At 40.0% G+C, this 27,758-nt stretch overlaps 1 protein-coding gene across 1 annotated transcript in view; it reads left to right on the forward strand.

Moving 5' to 3' along the window:
* Positions 1-26,521, forward strand: part of LOC119798582 (dmX-like protein 1) — a 79,190-nt gene extending 52,669 nt beyond the window's left edge. The window contains exons 40-50 of the mRNA XM_038308125.1: positions 255-317; positions 4,940-5,026; positions 7,168-7,286; positions 7,684-7,831; positions 14,949-15,009; positions 15,379-15,506; positions 18,103-18,180; positions 18,282-18,373; positions 19,875-19,927; positions 20,145-20,362; positions 25,542-26,521. Coding sequence (XP_038164053.1) covers positions 255-317; positions 4,940-5,026; positions 7,168-7,286; positions 7,684-7,831; positions 14,949-15,009; positions 15,379-15,506; positions 18,103-18,180; positions 18,282-18,373; positions 19,875-19,927; positions 20,145-20,362; positions 25,542-25,772 — 1,278 coding nt within the window. The 3' untranslated portion in view covers positions 25,773-26,521. The remainder of the gene's footprint in view (positions 1-254; positions 318-4,939; positions 5,027-7,167; positions 7,287-7,683; positions 7,832-14,948; positions 15,010-15,378; positions 15,507-18,102; positions 18,181-18,281; positions 18,374-19,874; positions 19,928-20,144; positions 20,363-25,541) is intronic.
* Positions 26,522-27,758: the final 1,237 nt, after the last annotated feature.

The following is a 27,758-nucleotide window of genomic DNA, read 5'->3' on the forward strand; positions in this document are numbered from 1 at the left end:
TCATTTGTGTTTTTAAATCACTGTTGATGCCTTTGCTTCTTTTAATTTTTTTTGGGTGCTGCATGCAGACCAGATTTATTGTAATTGCATTAATTTGCATGTCAATGCTTCCATTTTTAATGCAGATAATTAAAAACACTGAGTCAATAACATAACAATGAATTAATGTTTGTGTATTTGCATGTTTTATCACTGGTTGTTGTGTTTTTTGTTTGTGCTGGTCTCCCCTTTCGCTGCTCCCCCAATCTTTAAAGTTGGTTGAGGACCACCCTGACATTATGAAATATTCAGGAGTGGAAGGGGCAGGAAACAGTCAGGTACTGCTTCTTCTGATTATTGCTTGTGGTGTGGCAGTGGGGTGGGTGTATGAGTGGGATGAATGTTGTCAAACCTTACAACACTTAAGTTCAGTCAGTCCAAATGAAATGTTTGCATGAAAGGTTTGAATTAAAGGTGCACCAGTCCAGCTTTTAATGACTTGTTATTTGAGCTGCTCATATCAGTTTTACTATATTAAAGCACAAACAAAACCAGAAAAAGTGGCATTTCCTTCAAAAATGCAGTGTGAATGAAAAATTGCAGAAACAAAGAGAAACTGAAGCAAAAATGACTAAAATGGTATGATAATAGCAGAAAACAAAATTACTACAAAAAACCTGCTAAGGATCTAATAAATTTGTAGAAACACCAGAAAAATGAATATGGGGAAACTGGAATCTTATTTTGTTAAAGAAAAAAATTTCGCGGCTTAAGGATAGTGACTGAAATGTACTGAAATGACCAAGATAGTATTGTTTAACTGCAAGTATCAGCAGGCTTTGTTGAATAATTACGCCATCTTTCCCTCTATGGCTGCATTGTAGGTTTGTGAAAGCTAAAACCTGAAACAGATGTGGTGGACTCAGCTGTTACAGCTTTCAAAAACCTATAATGCAGCGATAGTTGGTTTCTTCCCGCTATCATCGCAACCCCCACCCCCATACAGGGGACCAGAACATCTTGCCTGTTCAGGCAGGCCAACAATTCCCCCTAACAACCCTCCTTTCAGAGGCATAAACCAGTATTGGGTATTGTCAGACTAACAGAGAACCCAATTAAACCCCCATTCCTAAGGGGCAGACCCGTTCGTCCGGTTCAATTAGCATGTTTTTAAGCCTCGAACTCTACCTTAATTCTGACATTTTGAATTTAAAAAGCTTCCTGGATTGGAAGCAAAACGTCTTAAAAATTGCAAACAGTGGTGTTTTTTTTACTTTTTTGGAATGAGTATGACCTGGATGACTGAGAGTCTTCATGACCAAAAAAAGGGTAGTTTTGAAAGATTTTCCTCTGAAGCTTTTTTTGGTAAAAGGCCATTTTGTTAAAAAGAAAAGCGTATTCAGCTTTAAAAATATGCCTGCTGATCAGCAGGTTTGTATGATTCATGATGTGCTTCTAAAAATGTCATGTTTTGCAGTTGTCCCTTCCAGAACATGACATTTTATATAACATTCTTTGAACACTAAGAAATGTTTGGCGGTCTTCTGTTTACTACTCCTGTAAATATAACGCCTTACGTAACAAACATCATCGGTTTAAAGTCGGAATCGTTCAAGCTGTCGGGCTAGTAGGCACACACTTTTAAAGTACTTGTCATTTCTGTTCTAGTTGCATAACCACTTTTATCCAATATGAAAAGTTCTGGCAGAATTACAGTACTTGTTTTCTTAGGGCTATGAACTCCGAATGTTTCTGTCAGGAGTTTGATATTAATCTTACATTTGACTGCCTTAATATTAATGCGAGTGTGAGCCATAAATCTTAAATCATTCTGTAAACCAATGCTTCACAGACACGTTCTAATCGTGTGGCTTTCACTGTGAGAGCCGGCACATTGTAGGTACTCCATTTGGTTCAGCTTTAATTAACCCGGTCTCTCAGAGGACACCCTACGAAGCTGAACAGCTTCACATTAATGGGCTTAGCTCTGTCGCAGTGAATTTGCATCCTGCAGAGATTATGTGCTAGTGAAAATGGCAAAACACCATATTTAGATTTCTGCAGGTCAAGTTTTATTTGACTCTTTAAAATAAAACAACACATTGTTCTCCTACCAACCCAAATGCTCAGAAGACTTTAATTCAATCTCGTCTTGAGTAGCTTGGGTGTCAAGTTCACAATTTTCTGTCTCTACTAGCTGGCACCATTTCACAGATCATTTTGAAACCCTTGACTCTTTCACATTTGAGAATCTTCTTTGTATGCTATTGGGTAAGGGATAATTGTGGAATAAAAGGAAAATTATATATGGCTTTAGAAATGTCTATACTTAAAAACCTTAGTGTTTTATTCATTTATTCATTAGATAAAATCCTGTGCAACAACCTGATTAGTAAATATAGTAAATTAATCTCTAAAGATTGTGTTGGCATCAGGGGTTTGTTGGAGAGCATCAGTGAACAAAAAGCATCTTTAGGACCAGGGAACATAGCAGACAAGTCAGGAGATAAAATTGTGGGAAAGGTTAAAGCAGGTTTAGGCTTTATAGCTATAGTCGAAGCTTTGAATATCGCATTAAGCATCTATCCATCATCTAACGATGGGAAACATTTCACTGTCCAGATGGGCCAAGCTAGTAGAAACAGAGAAGTGCTGCTACATGAAAATGTGTTTCTGCCAAACCACATATCTCTTACCGTATTTTCACGACCATAAGGCGCACCGGACTAAAAGGCGCACTCTCAGTTATGTGTCCCATTTCTGTATTTAACACACACATAAGGCGCACCGGACTATAGGGCGCGTTTTTTATATACAGGTACAAGTCCTCTACTACCTTTAAATACCTCTACTGCGTATTTAAAAATACAGCGGGGGCAAAACTGAGTATGACTGTGCTTTATTCATGTATTTATTACAAAGTATTAATCAAACCATGGCAGCTGGCCATGAGACAGACACATCGCAGATGACACAGCGCTGTGGTCACTCCTAAATTAACTTAAAATCCTGAAACCTGCTGACGGAATATGTTCGCTTTTATTACCGGTATCCTGGTGCCTGCAGCTAAAATTATTTAGATGAAAAACACCTGCCAGCAGCCACGATGAACCCCAGGCTGCCCAGCCTACAGGCTGCTGATGAAGAGATTTCTGCTGTCAGCGCACCGCTGGTATGTGGGGGTCTGAGCGCCTCCGACAGAAATAGATAATCTGGATGAACTGACTGCAATTATTAAGTTTTCAGGTGGACTTTCTCACTTAAAAACATATTAAAACTACTTTATTCCCACTGATCACAGCAAATATAGCTGCAAGATTTAGATTATTTAGATGAAAAAACACCTGCCAGCCACCGCGATGAAGAGGAGGAGACGCGCCGGGGATGCTGTTGAATTAAGTTTTCAGGGAGAAAAATACAGCGGGAGCAAACCTGAGTATGATTGTGCTTTATTCATGTATTTATTACAAAGTATTAATCAAACCCATCAAAGTCATCATCCTCTGTTTCTGAATAAAACAGCTGCGCTAAATCAGACATGCCAGTTTCCCCTTCTTCGCTGTCAGTCACTTTCCGTGCAGCGCAGCTCCTCAGAAATAATGCCGGCTTTTGCGAAAGCTTGAACAACAGAGCCAGCACACACTTTAGTCCAAGCATCTACAATCCATCCGCAAACTGTGGCGTAATCTGCCCGGCGCTGCCTTCTTATCCTGAAACTGTGGTCTCAGTCTGTCATCCATCGCTCCCACGCCGCTCGCAGCCTTCGAACGGCTGCTTCACACCGATGTCGAGCGGTTGAAGTTCCTTTGTCAGACCCCCGGGATAACGGCGAGCACAGCGTTCATTTGATTCACCTTTTTTTCACATCGGCTGTGAGATGGGCACGCAGCGATGGTGATGCGTGGAAAAAACCACCTAGTCTTCTCACATACACCTGCCTCAGCCACGCATCCATCCAGCCTTTTCCATTTGCGTTAATATCATATGTCATCAGAGCGCTGTCTGTCTCGCTGGCAGCTCCCAGATCAGCTTCTCTGATTGGTTGATGCGGCGCGTCCAGCAGCAAAACTTCCATTTTTCCATCTCGAGCAGCAGAAGCGCGGCGCTTCAGATGCTTAAACGCTCCCGACGTGCTGCACCTGCAGCTCAAAACGCGCTGCGGGACCTTTTGCTGCACCTATACGCGCGTCAACCATTGACTTTGCATGTAAACTCGCTGCTTCTGCTGCACCTGCTGGGTCCGGTTCACACCGATGTCGAGCAGCGTTAATTTGTTTCCCCATGTTTTTCACATCAGCTGTGAGATGGGCACGCATGGAGTTACATATTAACAGCGATGGTGATGAGTGGAAAAAAAACACCTGGTCTCCTTACATTCAGCCACTCTTTCATCATCTCCTCAATGAGGTGGTCTCAAAAGTCGCAGTTACAACACACATAAGGCGCACCGCACCATAGGGCGCACCGCACATTTTGAGGGAAAAAAAAGACGTTTAAGTGCGCCTTATAGTCGTGAAAATACGGTAAATGTAATTTTTAAGAGAGTGAAAAAAATAGCAATTATAAGTGTTTCATTTTTAGTTCCTTTTCTATTATTAGATACTGCCCTTGGTTGCCTACCATGCCAAATTCCTATAAAACATAACAGTTGATTTTAATGTGAAGAAATATAATCATAGCTCTGTACTATTATAAGTTTGGCCTGATTCATCTTATCTTTTAAACAGAAGAATGAGCGTCTTAAATACTATAGTGGTGAAAATAATTAATAGGATTAGATTTGCAGATCTATTCTGCAGAACATAACTTGACAAGTGATTTGTTCAGCTCTCCTATTTCTGTTGTGTATTTTTAAGGAAATGGTGCAGGGATTATGTCTGCAGGAACTATTTGCCAACATTTCACTTGTAATTACTAAATCTCCATGGTGGTGACATGGTGTGTGTTTTACTCGCTACAGACGGAGTCAGATCTGGGCTGCCCCGGAGGCAAAGCACGCATCATCCACAAGGAATCTGACATCATCACAGCCTTTGCCATCAACAAGGTAAAAGCCGCTCACATTTATGTCACAAAATAAATACAAAAAATACATTGGTGTTCACAGTTAATCACTTCAGTTTCTTTTTTGGCTGTCCTTGCTTCATGTTTTTTTTTTTTTTTTTTTTTCTATTTGTGTAATGTTATAAAAAAATTATCTGTACCATGGAAGCTGATGCAGTTTTCTGTTTAGTTTCTTTGAAGAACAATGGTAATCAACCCTTTTCCCTAATTTAAAACCAACTCTGGTAAAATATTATGTGATACGTTTTCCCTTTCTTTAGATGTGTATTTATTTTATGGCCTGCTGTGATGATAAACCAGCATAGGTTATAGTGAGAAGGTTTACACACTTATAGGCATTTTCCACTGGAATTGATGACCAGAAACAAATTGAGTATGTCAAAAGAGAGATGTTTTTTATTACTAAATGTTTGTGTCTATTCCAGTGATACATTATCAAGCATGCACAACTATAAAAATACAATAGCAGCAACTAAGGTTAATATTTTTTTTACTAATTTAAAAAGTGAAAGCCATATATTACAGATTAGCATCTATTACAGATTAATTACATTAATTAATTCGTATAATGTTAAGAATTATGGCAAAACCCAAAATTCAGTTTCTCAGAAATTTAGGATACTGTGGTAAAGTTGAATATTGGAAACTAATGATGCCCCACCCTAATCAGCTATTGCATTCTAAACACCTGCAAAGATTTTCTGATCCTCTAAATATCTCTTCTCATTGGTCAGTTTGAGAAAAAAACATCATGACGGCTGACTGGACAGATGTTCACTACACAGTCATTAAGTTCCTCCACAAGGGCACAAAAGGTTGTTCATAGGGCCGTATCTTAGCCTATTCATTGACAGCTGAGTTGAAAGAAAATGTGGATGGAAAGGTGCAAAACAGGGATAAATGCTGCCTTCAGGGGACTGTTGAGCAAAATCCATCAAGAATAGGGGGCTGCTTCACCAGCAGTAGACTGAGGCTGGTGTCAGAGCCCCCATTAACAGATGGGACATGCATTTGGAAGCCTAGCTTCTTTGTTCAAAATATTTTTAATCAATTTCATCCGTCATTCTAGTTTTTAGGGATACAAAATTTCTGCTTTTTATTACCTGTAGCCATAATCATCAAAATCTAGAGAAGTAAATGCTTGAAGTATTTCAGCCAGTGTAGTGAATACATATTATATAAGTTTGACTTTCTGTTTTTACAACACTTAAAGATGTACAGGCGTATTTCTTTGAGTTGATGAAAGGCTCAAGCCAAATTGCTTTCGCGCTAATGCATTTTAATGCAGAAGACAAAACAGAACTCATCGGGATGGTCTCTTACCTTCTACATCATCTGATGCTGAGACTGTCTTCTTTGAAAACAGAATGGGGTTAAGACTAATGGCCTTGGTTCAATGTTGCTCTTTATCTAGTGCTGCCAGAGTCTTTTCTTCTGTGATTAAAGGAAAATAACCCTCAGACTAAGTAATTCTGCCTGCCAAAACAAAGTGCTGTCTGGAAAGACTATATTACCCTCCTCCCGGAACTTTAAAACAGTCTTTAAAAAGTTAGGACGCCATGGTGCCATTACTAAAGGTGTCAGATCAGGTACAGCAGTTTGGTTGAACTAAAGCGTTGTTCTCAGTACAGTTTAATCAAAGGGAAATACAAGCTCTCAGAAGCTCTTTAATGAAGGAAAACCTTTTTTTTTTTTTTTATTAATTGTAAACCATAATAATCCATGCTAACTAAAATGATTGAAAAGTATTAGTTTGTGTCATGAATCTATATGATAAGTTTAACAGTTTCCGTTGAATTAGTGAAATATAATAACTTTCTGATTATTTTCTAATTTACCAAGATCCGCCTGTATGTATAAAAGTGTATATCTGCTGCTTAAGGACAGGTTTGTGGTTCTATAAAAGTACAGAGTATTATTACACACTATTTGTGCCAACAAGTGACACCTTTAAAGTGACATCTTGATTCTGATATGAGGCGACATGAATGAGCACTGGCCAGTAGGCACATTAAATTTGTCTGATGCAGTTCCTCTGAGACTCGACCTATTTTCCCCTCACTTCTGTCACCTCTGCCTTCCATCCTTCTGTTTCCTCACGTCTCGTCTTTGTCTGTCCGCCAGGCAAACCGTAACTGTTTAGTCATGGCCTCCACTCATGACATTCAGGAGCTGGATGTGTCATCCATTTTGGCCACACAGATCTTGACTTGGATCGATGATGATGAAGTGGAATCCAAAGGGTAAGAGAGCTAACTTGCATGTTTGTCCATTAGCATTTATTTACACTGCACTAGCCTGCAACTAGTGCATCAACTCCCTCATTTTATCTACGGTATTGATTTAAGTCACTTTTTTAACTTGATTTCAGACTGTTTATGAAAGCTGTTCTAATGATTTATAATAATCATTTTAATGTCAGTAGTCTTGCAAGAATGGTCATTATGTTAAGGGTTAAAGGATTCATATGTTCCTGAATGAATGTGTAAAGCTGCTCATTTTCTGCAAGAAAAGAATCCCTTACCAGTCTGCTCACGTCTTATGACCCATGTCAGCTAATTATATATGTCTTATTTATTATATATTATTATATATATATTATTATATATTATTAATTATATATTATTTTTCTGCCTGTAGAGTCGGCGGTGATGACTTCCTGGTGGTCCACACGCGTGACGACTTTGCCTCGCTTCACGGCACAACCCCTTACACCCACAGCAGCCCCGGCACACCCATCAATGTGCCGTGGCTGGGAGGCCATCAGACCGGCAGGGGTGCAGCTGTGGTAAGCTTCTAGCATACATTTAAATATAACATTCATGTGAAGAACAGTTGTTTAATAAATACACATTAAAATGTTTTAGGTTCTAAGAATAACACTGGATTGGAAGGCTGCTTTTTTACTGAACAGTATATAAGAGAGGGGGATTGTCCCCTAACAGCATCCTTTGGAGGACATGCTTAATATGCTGCTAACACATGACCTAATGTGTGAAATATGCTTATCATTATGATTTATCTCTAAACACATTTGACTCTGCACATACAACATCAGGCTTTAGTAATTCCATGTCCTATTACTGTTGGCTATGAAGCAGTTTGCTCAGCTGATGTTAGCATATTTTGTCTCTTCGACTGACTGCCTTATTATTTACATCACCGAATATTTCCGTGCACATCTATTAAACCATGTGCAGGCAAAACTACAGGAGAAAAAACTGCTCTTGGTCTTTAAACAGACTGCTTTATTTTAACCATCTAAGATTGAAGTTTTCTACTGTTTCAGTTGCTTTTCAGAATGATCTTTAATGGCAAAGGTTGTGCATAGACAAGGAATTTGACTTTGGTTTTTCATCACTCACATCATTATCAACAGTGCGAACAAAAATCACTGTGTTGGAAGGACTCTATAGGATGACGAATAAGGAGAAAATAAAAACGAGGGATAATGGCAGTATGTGCAAGTTTAGATGTGCAGCCAATCGCTCTTTTTTTATATAGCGTAGATGGAAACAAAAGTGCAAAAGGCCTGAATTGTACCCATCAGTAACTAACTACTTTTTGGGTATAACTGCAAATAAAGCAAATTGTGACATTCCTACACAGGAATGCAGGAATCGGTACAGATTCATAAGAACATTAATGTAAAATGTTAAAGTTTGTTATGGAATACTTAACAGAGCCATTCTTCTTACACAACCTATGATGGCGTTTTAATTTTGTCCTTGAGAATGTCTAATATTTAACAATAAGCTGTGTAGCATACAGCTGCATGGCATCCGATCTGTACACCTGGCATCAAATAACGTAATATATAAGCAGGAGGTTACTTCATTGAGAAGCTTTCAGTATCAGAATCAGAAATACTTTAATAATCCCAGAGGGAAATTACTTTTGTTACACGCTCTAGTTACAGTTTTATATAATATATACACATCCGACTATACAATATAATAAAAATAAAAAATAAGAATAAAAAGAGATAAAATATATACACATATAGCTCTTCTGTATATATATCTGTACATATATCTATGCATATGTAAAAACTAAATCCAAATAAAGTGAAAATCCAAATAAAGTGATAAATCTAAATAAAGTGATACGTGGCGTGCAAAAATAGTGAATAAATGTCAATTACGGGGGGGGGTGTCTGAATCACTTGAGGGAGGCGTTATATAGATTGATGACCACAGGTAGGAATTATTTCCTGTGGTGCATCTGGGTAGGAGGAGTCTTCTGCTAAAGGAGCTCGTCTGCTGGACCAGTGTGTCGTGGAGAGGATGTGAGTCATTGTCTAATATGGACTGAAACCTGGACAGCATCCTCCTCTCTGCCACGGTGGTCAGGGTGTACAGCTGCTCCCCCACAACATCACCGGCCCTCTTGATCAGTTTGTTCAGTCTGTTGTTTTCAGCGACCCTCAGCCCACTGCCCCAGCATGTGACAGCGAAGAAGAGCGTGCTAGCAACAACAGACTCATAAAACATCCTCAGCATCGTCCCACAGATGTTAAAGGACTTCAGCCTCCTCAGGCAGAATAGTCGGATTTGGCCCTTTTTGTAGACCCCCTCTGTGTTTCTAGTCCAGTCCAACTTATTGTTAAAGTACACTCCCAGGTACTCACCGGCCACTTTTTTAGGTACACCTGTCCAACTGCTCGTTAACACTTAATTTCTAAGCAGCCAATCACATGGCGGCAACTCAGTGCATTTAGGCATGTAGACATGGTCAAGACAATCTCCTGCAGTTCAAACCGAGCATCAGTATGGGGAAGAAAGGTGATTTGAGTGACTTTGAACGTGGCATGATTGTTGGTGCCAGAAGGGCTGGTCTGAGTATTTCAGAAACTGCTGATCTACTGGGATTTTCACGCACAACCATCTCTAGGGTTTACAGAGAATGGTCCGAAAAAGAAAAAAACATCCAGTGAGCGGCAGTTCTGTGGGTGGAAATGCCTTGTTGATGCCAGAGGTCAGAGGAGAATGGCCAGACTGGTTCGAGCTGATAGAAGGGCAACAGTGACTCAAATAACCACCCGTTACAACCAAGGTGGGCAGAAGAGCATCTCTGAACGCACAGTACGTCGAACTTTGAGGCAGATGGGCTACAGCAGCAGAAGACCACACCGGGTGCCACTCCTTTCAGCTAAGAACAGGAAACTGAGGCTACAATTTGCACAAGCTCATCGAAATTGGAAAATAGAAGATTGGAAAAACGTTGCCTGGTCTGATCAGTCTCGATTTCTGCTGCGACATTCGGATGGTAGGGTCAGAATTTGGCATCTACAACATGAAAGCATGGATCCGTCCTGCCTTGTATCAACGGTTCAGGCTGGTGGTGGTGGTGTCATGGTGTGGGGAATATTTTCTTGGCACTGTTTGGGCCCCTTGGTACCAATTGAGCATCGTTGCAACGCCACAGCCTACCTGAGTATTGTTGCTGACCATGTCCATCCCTTTATGACCACAATGTACCCAACTTCTGATGGCTACTTTCAGCAGGATAATGCGCCATGTCATAAAGCTGGAATCATCTCAGACTGGTTTCTTGAACATGACAATGAGTTCACTGTACTCAAATGGCCTCCACAGTCACCAGATCTCAATCCAATAGAGCATCTTTGGGATGTGGTGGAACGGGAGATTCGCATCATGGATGTGCAGCCGACAAATCTGCGGCAACTGTGTGATGCCATCATGTCAATATGGACCACACTCCCTGAGGAATGCTTCCAGCACCTTGTTGAATCTATGCCACGAAGAATGGAGGCAGTTCTGAAGGCAAAAGGGGGTCCAACCCATTACTAGCATGGGGTACCTAATAAAGTGGCCGGTGAGTGTACAGGTGCTGGTCATAAAATTAGAATATCATGAAAAAGTAGATTGATTTCAGTAATTCCATTTAAAAAGTGAAACTTGTATATTATATTCATACATTACATACAAACTCATATATTTCAGATGTTTATTTTGTTTAATTTTGATGATTACAAATGACAACAAATGAAAATCTCAAATTCATCATATCAGAAAATTAGAATATTGTGAAAAGGTTCAAAATTGATGGCCCCTGGTGCCACACTCTAATCAGCTAATTAACTCAAACCACCTGCAAAAGCCTTTAAATGGTCTTTCAGTCTAGTTCTATAGGCTACACAATCATGGGGAAGACTGCTGACTTGACAGTTGTCCAAAAGACGACCATCGACACCTTGCACAAGGAGGGCAAGACACAAAAGGTCATCGCTAAAGAGGCTGGCTGTTCACAGAGCTCAGTGTCCAAGCACATTAATAGAGAGGCGAAGGGAAGGAAAAGATGTGGTCGAAAAAAGTGTACAAGCAAGAAAGATAACCGCACCCTGGAGAGGATTGTGAAACAAAACCCATTCAAAAATGTGGGGGAGATTCACAAAGAGTGGACTGCAGCTGGAGTGAGTGCTTCAAGAACCACCACACACAGACGTATGAAAGACATGGGTTTCTGCTGTCGCATTCCTTGTGTCAAGCCACTCTTGAACCACAGACAGCGTCAGAAGCGTCTTGCCTGGGCTAAAGAGAAACAGGACTGGACTGCTGGTGAGTGGTCCAAAGTCATGTTCTCTGATGAAAGTAAATTTTGCATTTCCTTTGGAAATCAAGGTCCCAGAGTCTGGAGGAAAAGAAGAGAGGCACTTCATCCACGTTGCTTGAAGTCCAGTGTAAAGTTTCCACAGTCAGTGATGGTTTGGGGTGCCATGTCATCTGCTGGTGTTGGTCCATTGTGTTTTCTGAGGTCCAGGGTCAACGCAGCCACATACCAGGAAGTTTTAGAGCACTTCATGCTTCCTGCAGCTGACCAACTTTTTGGAGATGCGGATTTCATTTTCCAACAGGACTTGGCACCTGCACACAGTGCCAAAGCTACCAGTACCTGGTTGAAGGACCATGGTATCCCTGTTCTTAATTGGCCAGCAAACTCTCCTGACCTTAACCCCATAGAAAATCTATGGGGTATTGTGAAGAAGATGCAATACACCAGACCCAACAATTCAGAAGAGCTAAAAGCCACTATTAGAGCAACCTGGGCTATCATAACACCTGAGCAGTGCCACAGACTGATCGACTCCATGCCACGCCGCATTGCTGCAGTAATACAGGCCAAAGGAGGCCCAACTAAATACTGAGTGCTGTACATGCTCATACTTTTCATGTTCATACTTTTCAGTTGGCCAACATTTCGATAAATCCTTTGTTTTTATTGGTCTTCAGTAATATTCTAATTTTCTGATATGATGAATTTGAGATTTTCATTTGTTGTCATTTGTAATCATCAAAATTAAACAAAATAAACATCTGAAATATATGAGTTTGTATGTAATGTATGAATATAATATACAAGTTTCACTTTTTAAATGGAATTACTGAAATCAATCTATCTTTTCATGATATTCTAATTTTATGACCAGCACCTGTATACTCCTTCACAGTGTCAACAGGAACCCCCAGGATGGAAACAGGGGTCACAGGTGTTTTTGTCCTCCTCAGATCCACTATTAGCTCCTTAGTCTTTGTCACGTTGAGCTGCAGGTGGTTCAGCTCACTCCAAGTGACAAAGTTGCCCACCACAGTCCTGTATTCCCTCTCCTCACCCTTTTCAATGCAGCCAACAATAGCTGAGTCATCAGAAAACAACTGAAGGTGGCAGGACTCAGAGCGATAGCTGAAGTCTGAGGTGAAAAGGGTGAAGAGGAAGGGTACTGATTGCTACTGATCAAATAAACTGCCTTAACTGGGATCCAGATAGTCCAATAGGAGAATCAATTTGGTGAATTCCTCTTTGATAAAAAAGTAAAAAAAATTTGACAGAACATTGTGGAACAACCTAAAATATATCAATTTATCACAAAAAAAAATGCAGCAATTTGACCTTTTGTAGATTAGAGGTCCAAAAAAGATGAATAATAATTCACTATTTTATTATATCTGACTTGCTGACAGAATCCACTGCTGCTAAATTTATTGTTAATTTTTTTTAAATTGTTGTACCTGTAAAGATAAACATGCTTAATAAAGTTTATTTTCCTGGGTCAAAGCAAACTTTTTTTTTTATTGATTAATCAATATGATGCAACCTAGTTAATTCGTTTGATTTCTGTTAGTTTTCCATGGAGATCATTTAACCTGCCATACAATCTGAAGTGAATTTTTGAAACTTTTCATTTTGTTTATTTAAAAAGCATTTAGAATTTATTTTTTTTTAGGTTCCAAATGACAGAGATGGCACAGCTTTACAAATAAAATACCTGGTAACGCTCTTCTGGAAGTAACTGATCGTGTCTTTCGCCCTGGATCTGCCTTTATTTGTTGTTAAAGCAGCTGAAATAATCTGCATTAATAATTCATTTTCATCTGCGCCCAGTTTGCCGAAAGCGTCTTGGCTGTTAACATTAGTTCCTGTCATAGGCTAACATAGGAATTAACTTATTTCAAATTGCAGTTTCTGCTGCTTTTAATTAATAAAATGCTGTAAAAGTGTTCGGACTGAGGAGAGAAATGTGGCATTATCAGCCAGAAAGGCAGAATCACGTAGATGTGAGTCATGTTTGTTAATTTTTGACCAGTTCGCTTACTGTTATGCAGACTGGACAGTAAAATCCACTCAGGATAGTAATTATTTTACAAACTGTTTGCTAAGCTCGGAGGAGGAAAAAAAAAAGTTTGGCTCAATAATGGAATAATAAATAAAAGTTAGAGCAGACATAGAAGTTAATGTGTGCTCCTCGGGGCCAGCAGTCGGAAAGTAGGATAGAAAACAGAAACCAAGAAACATCATCGATTAAAACAACGATTTAATGCTGTTCCTGGAAAAGTACTATTATATGTTATGGATTTCTTGAATAAGGAACAAAACAAGATTTTAAGTGTCATCAAAGATAATAACTTTAATGTTAAGGAATCCCTTATTTATTTTAAGATATTTTATCAGGTGCTTATCAATGTAATTAGTTGTGTGAATCGAACATAGAAATAATGCAATATGTTTACAGTCAACCTTTAAATATCAGACTTTATCATCCATCATCTAAGCTAAGTATGAATATTTAGTGTTCAGTTTTTACACTACAGACATGAAATAAGTCAAAAAATGAAACTTTTTAACTAACAGTTTGTACTGTTTTCTTTACTAAGCTTAAAATGAAGTAAACGGAACAATGAAGTTCAGTGAGCTAATATCCAGTTGTAGAAATGGTCTAAGAAACGTTTCCATTTTCATCGCATGGAGTCAACCACTTCGGACACCAACCATGTGGTTGAACTACAGTCCTCAATGTTTCTGCATTTGTCAGTTTTCTGTCAGAAACGGCATGTTTAACGTCACCGCAAAATGTGGCTCGCTTACTGATGTATTAGGCGCTGGAAGTTGGAAGGCCCATTCCCTGGACATCATAACACCAGTACGCCCTACTCATGTGTTAATGTATTCAAACTGAAGCCATCCTGTATTTTAGCTTGGAGTATTTTAGTTTGGGGTAGTTTGAACAACTTTTTAGACCAATAAAGAACCTCCTCGCTGTTGTTCCTTTTTCTCAGTTTGTAGAAAAGAAATCTATATAAACCAAACTTGGACCACTGCATTAAAAAAATATTTATTGTGAAACTTTTTAGTTTCTAAAAGTTTTTCTCTGCTATAGTTTGTTTCTAGCATATCATCAACCTTTCAAGCATTGCAGAGGATTTTGTAAAGTCCAAAAAGTTTGCTGTCTTAATTTTTCTCTGAGGTTCCTCCCTATGCACCAAGCCAGCCCTGTTAGCTATGCCGTTATTCTGACTTTTTATATCTTTTCCTGCATTAAAAAATATGTTTTAAATAGTTTCTCAGCGAAATTTGTGTCCACCCCCTCTTCTCTCTTCTTATCCCAGATGATAAAGAGAAATATCAACAATGTGAGAAGAATGACCTCTCATCCCACACTACCATACTGTAAGTAGAGCTCTGACGTCTGTCAGTACATTGGAGGAGTCATTGCTTGTATATTAAAGGTACAACATATTCGTCATAGTCTTCTGTGAAAAGCCTCCATGGAGGGTTGCATCACCTAAAAATGTCTCTAGAGACTTGTTCTGCATCTGAAAAGATTTTTTTTCTCCCCTCTGGTTCCTGTTGCTGCTGTTTAAATAAAGACTCTCTCTGCTCTTTAGCTACATTCTTGTAATTTTTTACAAATGCAACCTGGGAGGTATCTAGGTGGGACGTCAGGAAAACATTGATTAAGCTGAGATCCCAGAACCATACACGCTCTACATAAAAGATATATCTTAATTTCTGCTTGTCCTCATCCTGTTCTGTCAGACCTGACTGGGGCTCAAGACGGTAGCGTCAGGATGTTTGAGTGGGGTCACTCCCAGCAGATCATCTGCTTCAGAGGTCCGGGTCACTCCAGGGTCACCAGGATCCGATTCAACCACCAAGGAAACAAGGTCAGTGCTTCACATACAAGCTAGAGAGAGACGGAGCACTAAAACTACATGTTAAGTGGTAAAGTGTCAGTCTCTTCTACTAAACATGGGGAACATAGGCTTTGTTGTGAAAGTCTTTGCTTTAGGAAAGGCAAAATTTTGTTTTAAAAAACAAACACAAAGAAACGATTCATTAGCTGTTAATGCAAAGTTTCAGAGTCACAATGTAGTAAACAGGAAACTGAACTCTTATTTATATTTATATATATATATATATATATATATATATATATATATATATATTTTACCCAGAGTGTAGGGATGCTAAAATGAACAGTTCTAATTTATGTTTGTGAGGTGAAGATTTATTGAGTTGCAAAGCCAGGAGGTCAATAGAAAGGTTGTCTGAGTAGCACAGGGAACCTGACAAACCGGCATCCTTCGGCAGAGATTTAAGAGCTCTTTCAGATGAGCCAAGTCTATAATTTGCCACTGTGGTTCACAATCACTTTAGCCTGAAACTGTATTCAAGCAGTATAGAAGGCTGAAGTTTTTCCTCTGGCATCAACCAACCTTATTCCTTATATCCCTATATGCTGCGGTTAGCAAATCCATTTCTACTATTTTAATCTTTTTTTATTAGCTGTTTGTGAGAGGCAAAAATCAAGCCTTTTTTTTCTCCACTAAGTAGGTCTTGTTTTTTTATATTTTTATTTTTTTACTTATCTGTATTAAGCCGGGCATAAACTGTGCAATTTTTTCAATCGTTGCCCGCAGCTACAGCTCACACTGTACGTCGTACAGTTTGAGTTCACAGCTCACGATTGATGTTCAGCCCAACGCTCTACTGCGATCTTCCTGCTCACACTGTACATCTAAAAACCACATCAGACTCTGATATGATGGAGCTACTCTGACTCGTCTATCCGGAATCCAAATTAGTAGAAGAGGAATATGAAGCTCACTAGAGAGAAACGCGCTGCCTTAGCAATTTGTGCAATTTTATGCTGAAAGCCCTAAAAAGAAAAGGCGACAACATATTTGAGTAAACGTGGCTTCTACGGTTTGTCAATTTTAATGAAAGAATTCCATTTTTACCTGCTGTGTTTACATCTGAGAGGAAGAAGAAAAAGAAGAATCCTTGTTTGCGCATGCCCATTGAGCGATTTGCCCACGACAGTCGGGAGAAAATCTAACTCTTCCTGATAGGGAGGTGGTCGTGAGAGGATGATCGCCCCTTGTTACCCCCCTGTACACTACACGACGCAGAATCAGGCTGAAAGTCGGCCCGATTGAAAAATTCTCGCACTACTGGTAAATCGCCTCGAAAAGGGCAAAAAATCGCAGTGTATGCCCGGCTTTAATGCAGTCATTAAAACTCTTAAGTCAAGCTACAGTCAGGGTTTCTCCTGTTATTTCTTGCTAATAGAATTCAGGTTTTCTAAAGTGAGCTCAAAATACAGAATAGAGTTGGTAGTTAATTTGGCTCAGACATGAGGTAAATTATAGATATACAAATTTCTCTGTATAATCAGTCCTTTGTAGGATTTATGTAACTACAGTAAAGTAGCTGTTTGTTCATTTGGATGAGTCACTGGCAAAGAAATGGGTCACCACTGCAGCAGATTATTGTAGCTGAATTGCAGTTTGGATACGAGGCGTTGATTTTGAACACAATATGTGAACATCAACAGATGTTTTGTACTACAAAGCCACATAAAGACTAAAAGAACACCTGTGTTAACAAACCTCTGGGGTTAGCTTACTGGTCTGACTGCTGATTCTACTAGAGCTACCTGGATCTTAAGGTAAAGTAGAAAGGCTTAGAGTTAAAAATATCTGCACATTTTTGTCATAAATTCCTCTCTGTTTTGTTAAAAAAAAACAGCAATGACCTTTACACATTCTGTTTAATTCAACTTTTCTATTTAAAGAAAAACTATAATCAGAAACTATTTCCTTGGTTTATACCTTTCAATTTTTCACCTCTACATGTCCTACGACCTTTAGGTGATAGATTGGTATGCTATCCTGAAACCGAACACCATTTTGTTGTTTTCTGATATATTTTCATACTCTCTGAATAATCTCCACTCCAGCTCTCACCACCATGGGGAGTTGGTCCGCAGCACATATTGTTACTGAGCTGAACGAAGCCAACGTTTTGAACTCAGACTCTCGCCTCAGGCTAATAATTTCCTCAGATGGTACCTCTCCTGTGCCAGCACTTATCTGCCTGTGTTGGCCAAGAGAGAGCAATATGCTTTGGAATAAAGCTAATGCAGAGAGAATGTAAGCAGAGCAACTCATTTTAGTTATGTAAGCATATCAACCATAAACATTATGACCAGTGACAGGGAAATTCACTATTATTATTAATGTTTGGTTGATCCTGTCACAGAACCATCCTGGTCCCCACAGCACCTTGATATTCTTTTGCCTGATGAAGAACTGACTTTTAAGTGATGGCAAACCATTTTAGTCTGTTCCAAAGGGACGTAAAGCTCTCAGTATTTAGCTGCAGGCCTGATTTTTGGGGGCTTTTGTTCGTTCAAATAAATAAAGTGGTAAATACTTCTTCAGTAACAGCAATCTGCTCTCTGCTTGTTGTGTGTAGTTTGGTATTGTAGATGCAGATGGAGCATTAAGTCTCTGGCAAACTAACACCAGTGGGAACACACCCAAACCATACCTGGTAATTCATTTATATATTTATTTCCCTTTACTGTCATTACATTAAAAGGATATTTTACCAAGTTTCTTTTACCAACTGCCTTCTGTGCTTCTCTCTGCCAGACTTTGCAGTGTCACAACAAGACCGCTAATGACTTTGTTTTCGTGGGCTCTTCTTCTCTCATCGCCACTGCAGGTCTTTCAACTGACAACAGGTACAAAAGCAAATTGCTACTACAGCCCTGCACCTCTGTTCCCATTTAGTCACCCATAACCCTTCATCTCCACTGGGCTTTTGCTGTGTTTGTTTTGCTTGTTTGTTTTTTTAAAGAGATTAAATTATTTGAAATAAAACCGATTGGAAGCAAAAAGTGATGATTCTTTAAAAGCAGCTTTATAATTTTTTAAGTGCTACTCCGGACACCATGCATGGTTTAAATGAGTAAGATAGTTTAAGGAATTTTTAAGACCTACATGAAGACTTCTGCTTTTATTGCTACGATATAAAGTTTCAGGATCTGGTGTGTTTTGGCCATAGGTTCCTGAAACTAGACATGCAGATTTCTTCTGCCATTATCTGTGAAAGGATGGATGATTCAGTGAATTCTGGAGTGGTACCATGATAGGGCCTCTAATGCAAAATAGATTCTGCTGCTAGATATGCAAGTCAGCTGTCCGTGGTGTTATAATGAAGTGGAAGCTGGGTCGTGTCACACGGGCTCTTTGGAAGCTAAGGTGCACAAAGTCGGTAGTTGCAGAACTCAATCTTCACGCGGTCTTCTGATTAGCTCATGATGCTGTCAAGAGCCTCATAGAAAGGGTTTCCATGGCTATGGAGCTGCATCAAAGCCTTACATCGGTAAGTGCAAGGATAGGTCAGGAGACAAATTGGTAAAAAAAAAAAAAAGGCAGTTTCTGTCCTAGGCTGCACACTGGACTCAGTGGAGGAAGTTGCTAAGAGGAGGTGATATATATATATATATATATATATATATATATATATATATATATATATATATATATATATATATATATACGCACTGTGTACGCACTGTATATACCCCCATGCACCTTTTCCTCCTTTTGGCACCTTCTTTTTGACTATTGAGCAAGTAAATTTCTCCACTGAGATCAATTAATCAATCGATCACCACTGGAATCTAGAGCAAGAGAAACATTCTCTGTCTGGAAATCCAGTGTTCTCCTAGAACCGCCCTGACTGCTTTTTTCCCCAAGTCGTACAGTTTTGTGCAGGGTGTGAAACTGGCAGAAACTGGCTTTTGTAGGACATCAATAAAAGCTTCTGCTATAAAAAGATTTAGAAATCAAAGAAGTGTGGAAGAATTTAACAGACACACAGAGTCTATACATGAATGTGACGGAACAGCTTTGGCATGAATTAGAGCTGAGTCTACCACCCAGGCCTGTGTGTCCAACTCCAGTGTCTAACCTCAAAAATACACTTCTGGGAGGATGTCCCAAGATTCGGGTTTACATTGTCCTGCACTGCATGGAGGTCCTCTCCTGAGCAATTAAGGGTGCTCCAGCTGCAGATCACCCTGTCTTACTCCATAGGATTAAATAATGTGTCAGGCTGCCGTCTGTCAAGCTTTAGGTGTCAGGAGGACACACAAGCAAAGACAACCTTTGAATAAATGTCTTTTATAATGTATGATGAGAAGTGGCTCATTTTTTGGAAATGCTTTTACTTCACAGGAATGTTTGTCTGTGGGACACGCTGGTGACTCCTGCTAACAGCCTCATACACAGTAAGTTATTATTAAGGTTGGCTAAAGATTATTCTGTTTCTCTTTTTCCCATCTGCTTTTAAACTAGATCAATTGTTTGGATTTTTTTCCCCTCATCAACAGTGTGTGGGAAAAACTAAACCAAAAATACTGTGGGATTCTGATTATTAGTGACCGAACAATGAAATTATGAGTTTTAGCACTCATGTTGTTTTTTTTTTTGGTTTTTTTCCCCCAGCTTTCTGCTGCCATGAGTCTGGCGCCACCGTGCTCTCAATGGCGCAGCGGCGGCAGCTTCTCCTCACCGGCGGAAGAAAAGGTTGGATCACCATCTTGGAGCTCCCACACAGACACCAGCGGCAGAGTTTCCAGGCTCACGACTCGCCGGTTAAGGCTCTGGCTGTGGATCCCACCGAGGACTGTTTCATCAGCGGATCAGCTGAGGGAAACATTAAGGTATTTCCATGAGCTGATGAAGATTTGTTAAGACATGCCTGACTATATGAATATGATTTCTTGGTACTTGTAAGGAAAAAGAGTTTAAAAAAAATCTATCCTATTAGCCAAATGGTAATGTAAGAAGATTCAGCCATGGATTCCTCTGCATAAAGTAAACTTCGAAGAAAGAACATCCCTGTAGGGCGTCTGGCACCCAGGTGGGGAAATGTCTGGCCCTCCTCCAGATCGTCAGTCAGATGACTGGTGTTTGTCCACAGGGGCGGCGAGCCCCATCAAAGTCAATGGAAATCAATGTCATATGATGATTAACCATCTGCTCAAGACAGCAGTGACTGATGGAGACTTATGTCGAAGGTGAAAGTGGGTGCCACTAGAAATAAGGCCCTTGTTTAGTTTTTTTTAAATAGTTCCAGAGAGAACGAGAGATGAGGTCTTTAATCTTCTGATTTGACTGCATTGGTGCTGATCACACAGCTGTTAAAGGATGAGCGCATTGTGTTGTCCTGGTGTCCAATCTATCAAACACAATTAACAATTCAAACCCGTTTTACTTTGCATTATTGCTGGGAAAAAGCTTCAGAGCTCTTTGTCGTTTTCCTGATGTGAAGTCATTAATTGTATACTAGCTATCTGAAAAGTTCCCGATTAATCTGCGCATGCAGAAGCTTTTCATGAGTTTGATGACAGACTAGGAACTGGGAGATAAGCTCACATATTTTTAGACTGGTGTATAAAATACTTTATCAAATAATAAAGTGCTCCCGCTGTTTGCACAAAGTAACTTTAGTTCCTTTGAGTGATTTTGGTCTTGATGTCTTTTCCATTTTGGCCAATCTGTGACAGAACCAAACTTATAATTTGGGAGGTTTTTCTTTAATGTCTTCGTTTCTCTAAAAATCAGAACCAGCAGCATGCAATTTAGGGCTGAAACAATTAATCCGAGTAATCTGTTATTGAAATATTTGTCAACTAATTTATTAATCGATTAATCATTAACTGGACCATATAGACTCTAAAACATTTCTTTAGCTGACAGAGCGACCCACTTAGAACAGTAATTATACCATGATTTTAAAAAGGTATTTATATGTACCATATTTTCACGACCATAAGGCGCACCGTACTAAAAGGTGCACTCTCCGTTATGTGTCCCATTTCTGTATTTAACACACACATAAGGCGCACCGGACTATAGGGCGCGTTTTTTATATACAGGTACATGTCCTCTACTACCTTTAAATACCTCTACTGCGTATTTAAAAATACAGCGGGCCCAAAACTGAGTATGACTGTGCTTTATTCATGTATTTATTACAAAGTATTAATCAAACCTGCGAGCTGGCCATGAGACAGACACATCGCAGATGACACAGCGCTGTGATTACTCCTAAATTAACTTAAAATCCTGAAACCTGCCGACGGAATATGTTCGCTTTTATTACCGGTATCCTGGTGCCTGCAGTTTAAATTATTTAGATGAAAAACACCTGCCAGCCGCCGCGGTGAGGCTGCTGTTGAAGGGATTTCTGCTGTCGGTGCACCGCTGGTATGTGGGGGTCTGAGCGCCTCCGACAGAAATAGATAATCTGGATGAACTGACTGCAATTAAGTTTTCAGGTGGCCTTTCTCACTTAAAAACATATTAAAACTACTTTATTCCCCCTGATCACAGCAAATATAGCTGCAAGATTTAGATTATTTAGATGAAAAAACACCTGCCAGCCACCGCGGTGAAGAGGAGGAGACGCGCCCAGAGCCTGCTGTTGAATTAAGTTTTCAGGTAGAAAAATAGAGCGGGAGCAAACCTGAGTATGATTGTGCTTTATTCAAGTATTTATTACAGAGTATTAATCAAACCCATCAAAGTCATCATCCTCTGTTTCTGAATTAAACAGCTGCGCTAAATCAGACATGCCAATTTCCCCTTCTTCGCTGTCAGAGTCACTTTCCGTGCAGCGCGGCTCCTCAGAAATAATGCCGGCTTTTGCGAAAGCTTGAACAACAGAGCCAGCAGACACGTTATTCCAAGCATCTACAATCCATCCGCAAACGGTGGCGTAACTTGCCCGGCGCTGCCTTCCACTTATCCTGAAACTGTGGTCTCAGTCTGTCATCCATCGCTCCCACGCCGCTCGCAGCCTTACTTTGAACGGCCGCTTCACACCGATGTCGAGCGGTTGAAGTTCCTTTGTCAGACCCCCGGGATAACGGCGAGCACAGCGTTCATTTGATTCACCTTTTTTTCACATCGGCTGTGAGATGGGCACGCAGCGATGGTGATGCGTGGAAAAAAGCACCTGGTCTCCTCACATACACCTGCCTTTCATCATCTTCTCATCCATCCAGCCTTTTCCATTTGCGTTAATATCATATGTCATCAGAGCGCTGTGTCTGTCTCGCTGTCAGCTCCGAGATCAGCTTCTCTGATTGGTTGATGCGGCGCTTCCAGCAGCAAAACTTCGATTTTTCCATCTCGAGCAGCAGCAGCGCGTTGGCGGTGCGTCAGATGCTTAAACGCTCCCGACGCGCTGCACCTGCTGCTCAAAACGCGCTGCGGGACCTTTTGCTGCACCTATACGCGCTTCAACCATTGACTTTGCATGTAAACTCGCTGCTTCTGCTGCACCTGCTGGGTCCGGTTCACACCGATGTCGAGCGGTTGAACAGCGAGCACAGCGTTAATTTGTTTCCCCATGTTTTTCACATCAGCTGTGAGATGGGCACGCATGGAGTTACATATTAACAGCGATGGTGATGTGTGGAAAAAAAACACCTGGTCTCCTTACATTCAGCCACTCTTTCATCATCTCCTCAATGAGGTGGTCTCAAAAGTCGCAGTTACAACACACATAGGGCGCACCGCACCATAGGGCGCACCGCACATTTTGAGGGGAAAAAAAGACGTTTAAGTGCGCCTTATAGTCGTGAAAATACGGTAAGCATTTTGAACTTCAGATGAAAAACTTTTTCTTCTGCCAATATGCTCTATCCTGAACTCCTGAAGTGGAAAAGTTTTAGTTTCACCTCGTTTAATTTTGCAAAAAGTCTTCTTTTAGGAACTATCTGATTAGTAATCGATTAATTGAAAAAATAATCTGCAGATTAATTGATTTGCAAAATAATCGTTAGTTGCAGCCTGAATACAGTTCCCCCACAAAACAAATCACTTGGAATAGACCGTTCTTGTTTAAATGTGGCTTAATATAAACTGTTCCTATTGCAGTTCTCTTTTAAGGTCAACTTCCCAGTCTTTTGCAGGTTTTCTTATACCTTATTCCATCTCCATCTTGCCCTGGCCAGCTTCTCTGTTCTAAATCATGATGCTGCCACTTCCATGTTTCACAACGAGTGATCCAAAGTTAAGTTTTGTTCTTATCTAATCAAAACACTGCCTCCTGCAATGCTTGTGCCAAAATGTACATTTTATTTTACAGGAAAGTTTTCTTCCATAGACTACAGAGTTTTGCAGAGTGCAAAGCTAATAACGGCTTGTCCCACTGAGCTGTGAATGTTTGGCTGCTTCTCCTTGTAATACTCTCCTTGGCTAAATACGTGTAGGTCGATCTAACCGCTTGTTTAAAGCTTTAACTTATCCTCATTCTAACTTAAATTATTGAACTTTGTTTTATTATATATATTTGAAGGTAGCAGATGTTTTTTTTTTTCCTGTGGGTTAAAAGGCAGTATCTGTGTAATATTCCCCTGATGTTCTTTAACAAACCTCTGAGGCCTTCAAAGAGCTGCTGAAATCACATTACTCCCATGTGGTCGCAGTTTGCTAATTAGTTCACTTCTGAGGGAAATTGGTTGAGCTGGATTTTATTAACAGATATCAGAGGAAAGTGGGTTGAATACTAATGACTGCAGCCCATTTCAAGTCTTGGTTAACTGTAAAAACTTCATGCATGCCAGCAGATCTCAGACGCCTCTGTATAGCAAATGTTAGAGTGTCCATCAGGTTAGTTTCTGCAGGTATAATGTCTGTGAGGTCAGTTTCTCCTTTATTGATCCGTAGCTTTACTTCAATTCTCCGTTTTGTTCTCCAAACAGCTTCTTTATAGCTCTCTACATGCTTTAGCCTGGACTGTCTCAGTCCATACGGTTCTGCATTGATGCAAAGAGCTACAGAAAGGCATCAAAGCAGAACTGTCCTTCTAAACCTTTAAAGGACTTTGAAGACTGGTCTCCTCTGAGGGCTCATGCTCTTCTGAAGCCCATAGATTGCTGCTACCCTCGTGCTCCTTCACTTGCAGTCTCTTCTTTGAAAATTTGTTTTCTGAGGCTTCTGTCCTGTTTTTTTTTTTTTTTCACGCTGCCGAAGATTTTCCTCTATAGGAGTACTTTAATGCCACTTGAATCACATTAGGGAAACTGAGCTTCAAAAAGAGCATGAGCACAACTGGATAACTGCTGAGACTGAAGGGAAACCACTTTGGTCATTTGCTTAGAAACGTTTGAAAGAAATGCAGCTGAAACTGAATGTGGAGGTGCTTTGCCTTTTATCTGATTGACAAACACAAAGTAGTGCATAATTATAAAATGGAGCACAAATATGTTTAGGAAATCCTCTAAAAGGGAAAATCTGCCCTTAATTAAAAAGAGAATAAAGACAAGCTGTAGGTTTTATGAAATAATTTCCCTGTTTTAGTGAACAAATAGTTTCACAAAGACCAAGAAAGCTCGCGGTAACTCTGCAGGGTGAGGTGCTTTAATTTATTAGTCATGCATTCTATTGATCGGGTCTTTTAAGGACAAAGAAAAAAGGTAAGATAAAATGTCTAGTTTAACAGGGAGGACAGCTAACATGTGATTGATTTCTTTGGCTTTTCATTTTTGTTGGTTTTTTACCTATTTTTATTTCCACTTCACTGTCTTTGTTTCACTTGTGTTGAATGACCTAAATTCTCCAATTAAATCACTGAATGTAGCAAAATGGGGAAAGAGATCATGGGTTTGACTACTTTTCTACTCCTGTGAGGAGCATCCTGTCATCCTGCTGTCCTAAAAACAGCCGTGTTCATCAAAGGGTAAACTAGTAGGAGCTGGTACTGTAGCTTGGTTCAGTTTCAGATGAGAGGGGGACGTAGCAGCAGGCGGACGGTTCTATTCCAAGGATCAGTTGCATCAAGCTGCTTGGAATTGTGTTTCTAAACATGACTTTTGTTTTTCCTCCCAGGTCTGGAGTCTAGCCACGCAGGGCCTCCTCTACACTTTTCCAAACGAACACGCCCGCCAGTCGCTGTTCAGGAACCTCGGGACGGGAGTGATGCAGATCGAGGTGGGACCATCTAGTCACATCTTCTCCTGCGGCGCCGACGGAACCATGAAGATGAGGAACCTTCCCAACCGCTTTGCTGTGGCGGAAAACAGCAGCAGCCCCAAGAGCGACGTCAAGTTCTTCATATAGAAGGAAAACGGCCGCAGTGAACCAAGAGGAACGGAGCGGCGTGCAAACCAGTCATTGCAGTGATTCTTTTTTTTTTTTTTATGAACCTAAATCTTGTCTTGACGGGCAACCAAGCACAGGAGCTTTTTATAGATGGTGGAAACTGTATCTGCTGTTTAAGGCTTGTGTAAAGAACAAGAGGCGGCCGTTTATGGGGCAGAGTTCTGATTCAACAGAATTCTGATGTACGAGAACTGGGCGGGGCCAGACAGAACCCATCATGTTTGGTGGGGAAGGAGCTGAGCCGAGCGAGCCGAGGACCATCAGGCAGCACATTGGAGGCCAGCAGATGCCATTTGTTTGTTTTTTCCACGTCACTTATCTTGCATCACACTTTACTGGGCGCTCCTCTCCAGCTGGACTCAAACTCATCGTATAAAGTTGGAGGTAAATAGCAGGTCGCCTTTAAAGGGAAATGTTATTTTGCTTTCTGATAGTTTGGTTGGATGAAAACCCAACAGATAGCAGCTTCTACCTCTGCTGTTGCCAGGTAGTATCGGCAGGGAGAAACCATAAACAGTTTTACAACAATATTTATCCATTTATCAGCTGTATAGTTGCAGTCATGTGGACCGGCGCTCTGTTTGGTTTGTATCATCCAAAGTCTATCTACTGTTTCAGATTTCTGATTAAATGTGACGCATTTCTGAAAATGAACTGATCCTAACCTGGATTACATAAAAAAAAAAAAAAAACAATGAAAATAAAATTTTAAAAAACATATAGGCGTAGCACTCTAGTAGGTCGTAAAAGGATTTTTTATTTTTTGCAATAGATTTTAGATTCTCTTCCTTTCAAATAGAGAAACTGTTCTTACACTTAAAGGTTACGATAAGTAGTGTGACCGAACCACTGAGTCACAGTCAATAGAACCGATCACATTTTTAGATGTATTAAAACCACCAAACCAAACTCTCTGACCTTTTAGTTTTCTGCAAGCGTAATTACGTTTATATAGCAAACCACTATTCCCATGTGTCTAAAAATTACACACAATATTTGTCTATCTTTAAAACAGTTTGCAGATTTCACTCAAACTAAATCATACTTAAGATATGAGCTTCTTTATAATTTCTTTAATATATAGAATTGCTATAAAAATGCATCAGTTTAACAACATTGATATAAAATGGTTTTCTTCCAAGCATAAAATGATAAAATGGGGATCAAGAGACTTCTGTAAGCCCCTCTTCTATCACCCATCTCTGTCAGAAAGCAAATATTTCTCTGAAAGGGCGGCCTCTTCCTCATCTCTGCACCAGTTGCTGTCTGTATTTGCACATAAGATAAATGAAGCTAATTATATGTACTCAAATGCATATAACTACAGTAGGCAGGTTAGAGGTGGTAGGATGATAATAATAATAATGGGGGTGTTTGTTTATCCTGGCCTAAATGTAACCATTGGTGTTATAATCAACATTAAGTGACCTTAATCCTCTGAATCTCCTTCTGCCCAATCGGCACACTGTATTCCATGTGTTGATTATAGTGTTGAGACTCTGTTGCACAAAGTAGCTTTAATTTATTGAAGCTTTTTGTTGATGTTGGACTCCACAGGTTATTTTTTCCTCCTTTGAAGATGTAGCAGGAAACCTTGCTGTTGACAATGAGGGGTGGGGGGGGTGTAAGGCTCAACTGGGGAAGTTGTTTTAACATAAAATCTCGTTTTATTCCAGGAATAGTGCAATCCCCTTCTGCCGACGTGCTTATGTTGGTTTAGTGTTAAATCATCAGTCTCCTTGTTTCATCCAAATGCAGCACTTTTCTTTCAGAAAACTATCCAGAGATGCACCGATCAGGCTTTTCTAGGCCGGTACCAATTTCTCATTGTCCCCCCCTCCTCGCTCGTTTCCCCTCTCTTTTTCTCTCAGGACTATAAAATATGAGAGGAAAGAAAATATGCCGCAGGTTTGTCGTTTTTAAAGCCAACAAAGCCAATTAAAT

Source organism: Cyprinodon tularosa, unplaced genomic scaffold, assembly GCF_016077235.1.
Source record: "Cyprinodon tularosa strain WSP-4 unplaced genomic scaffold, ASM1607723v1 ctg63, whole genome shotgun sequence".
Classification (NCBI taxonomy): Eukaryota; Metazoa; Chordata; class Actinopteri; order Cyprinodontiformes; family Cyprinodontidae; genus Cyprinodon; species Cyprinodon tularosa.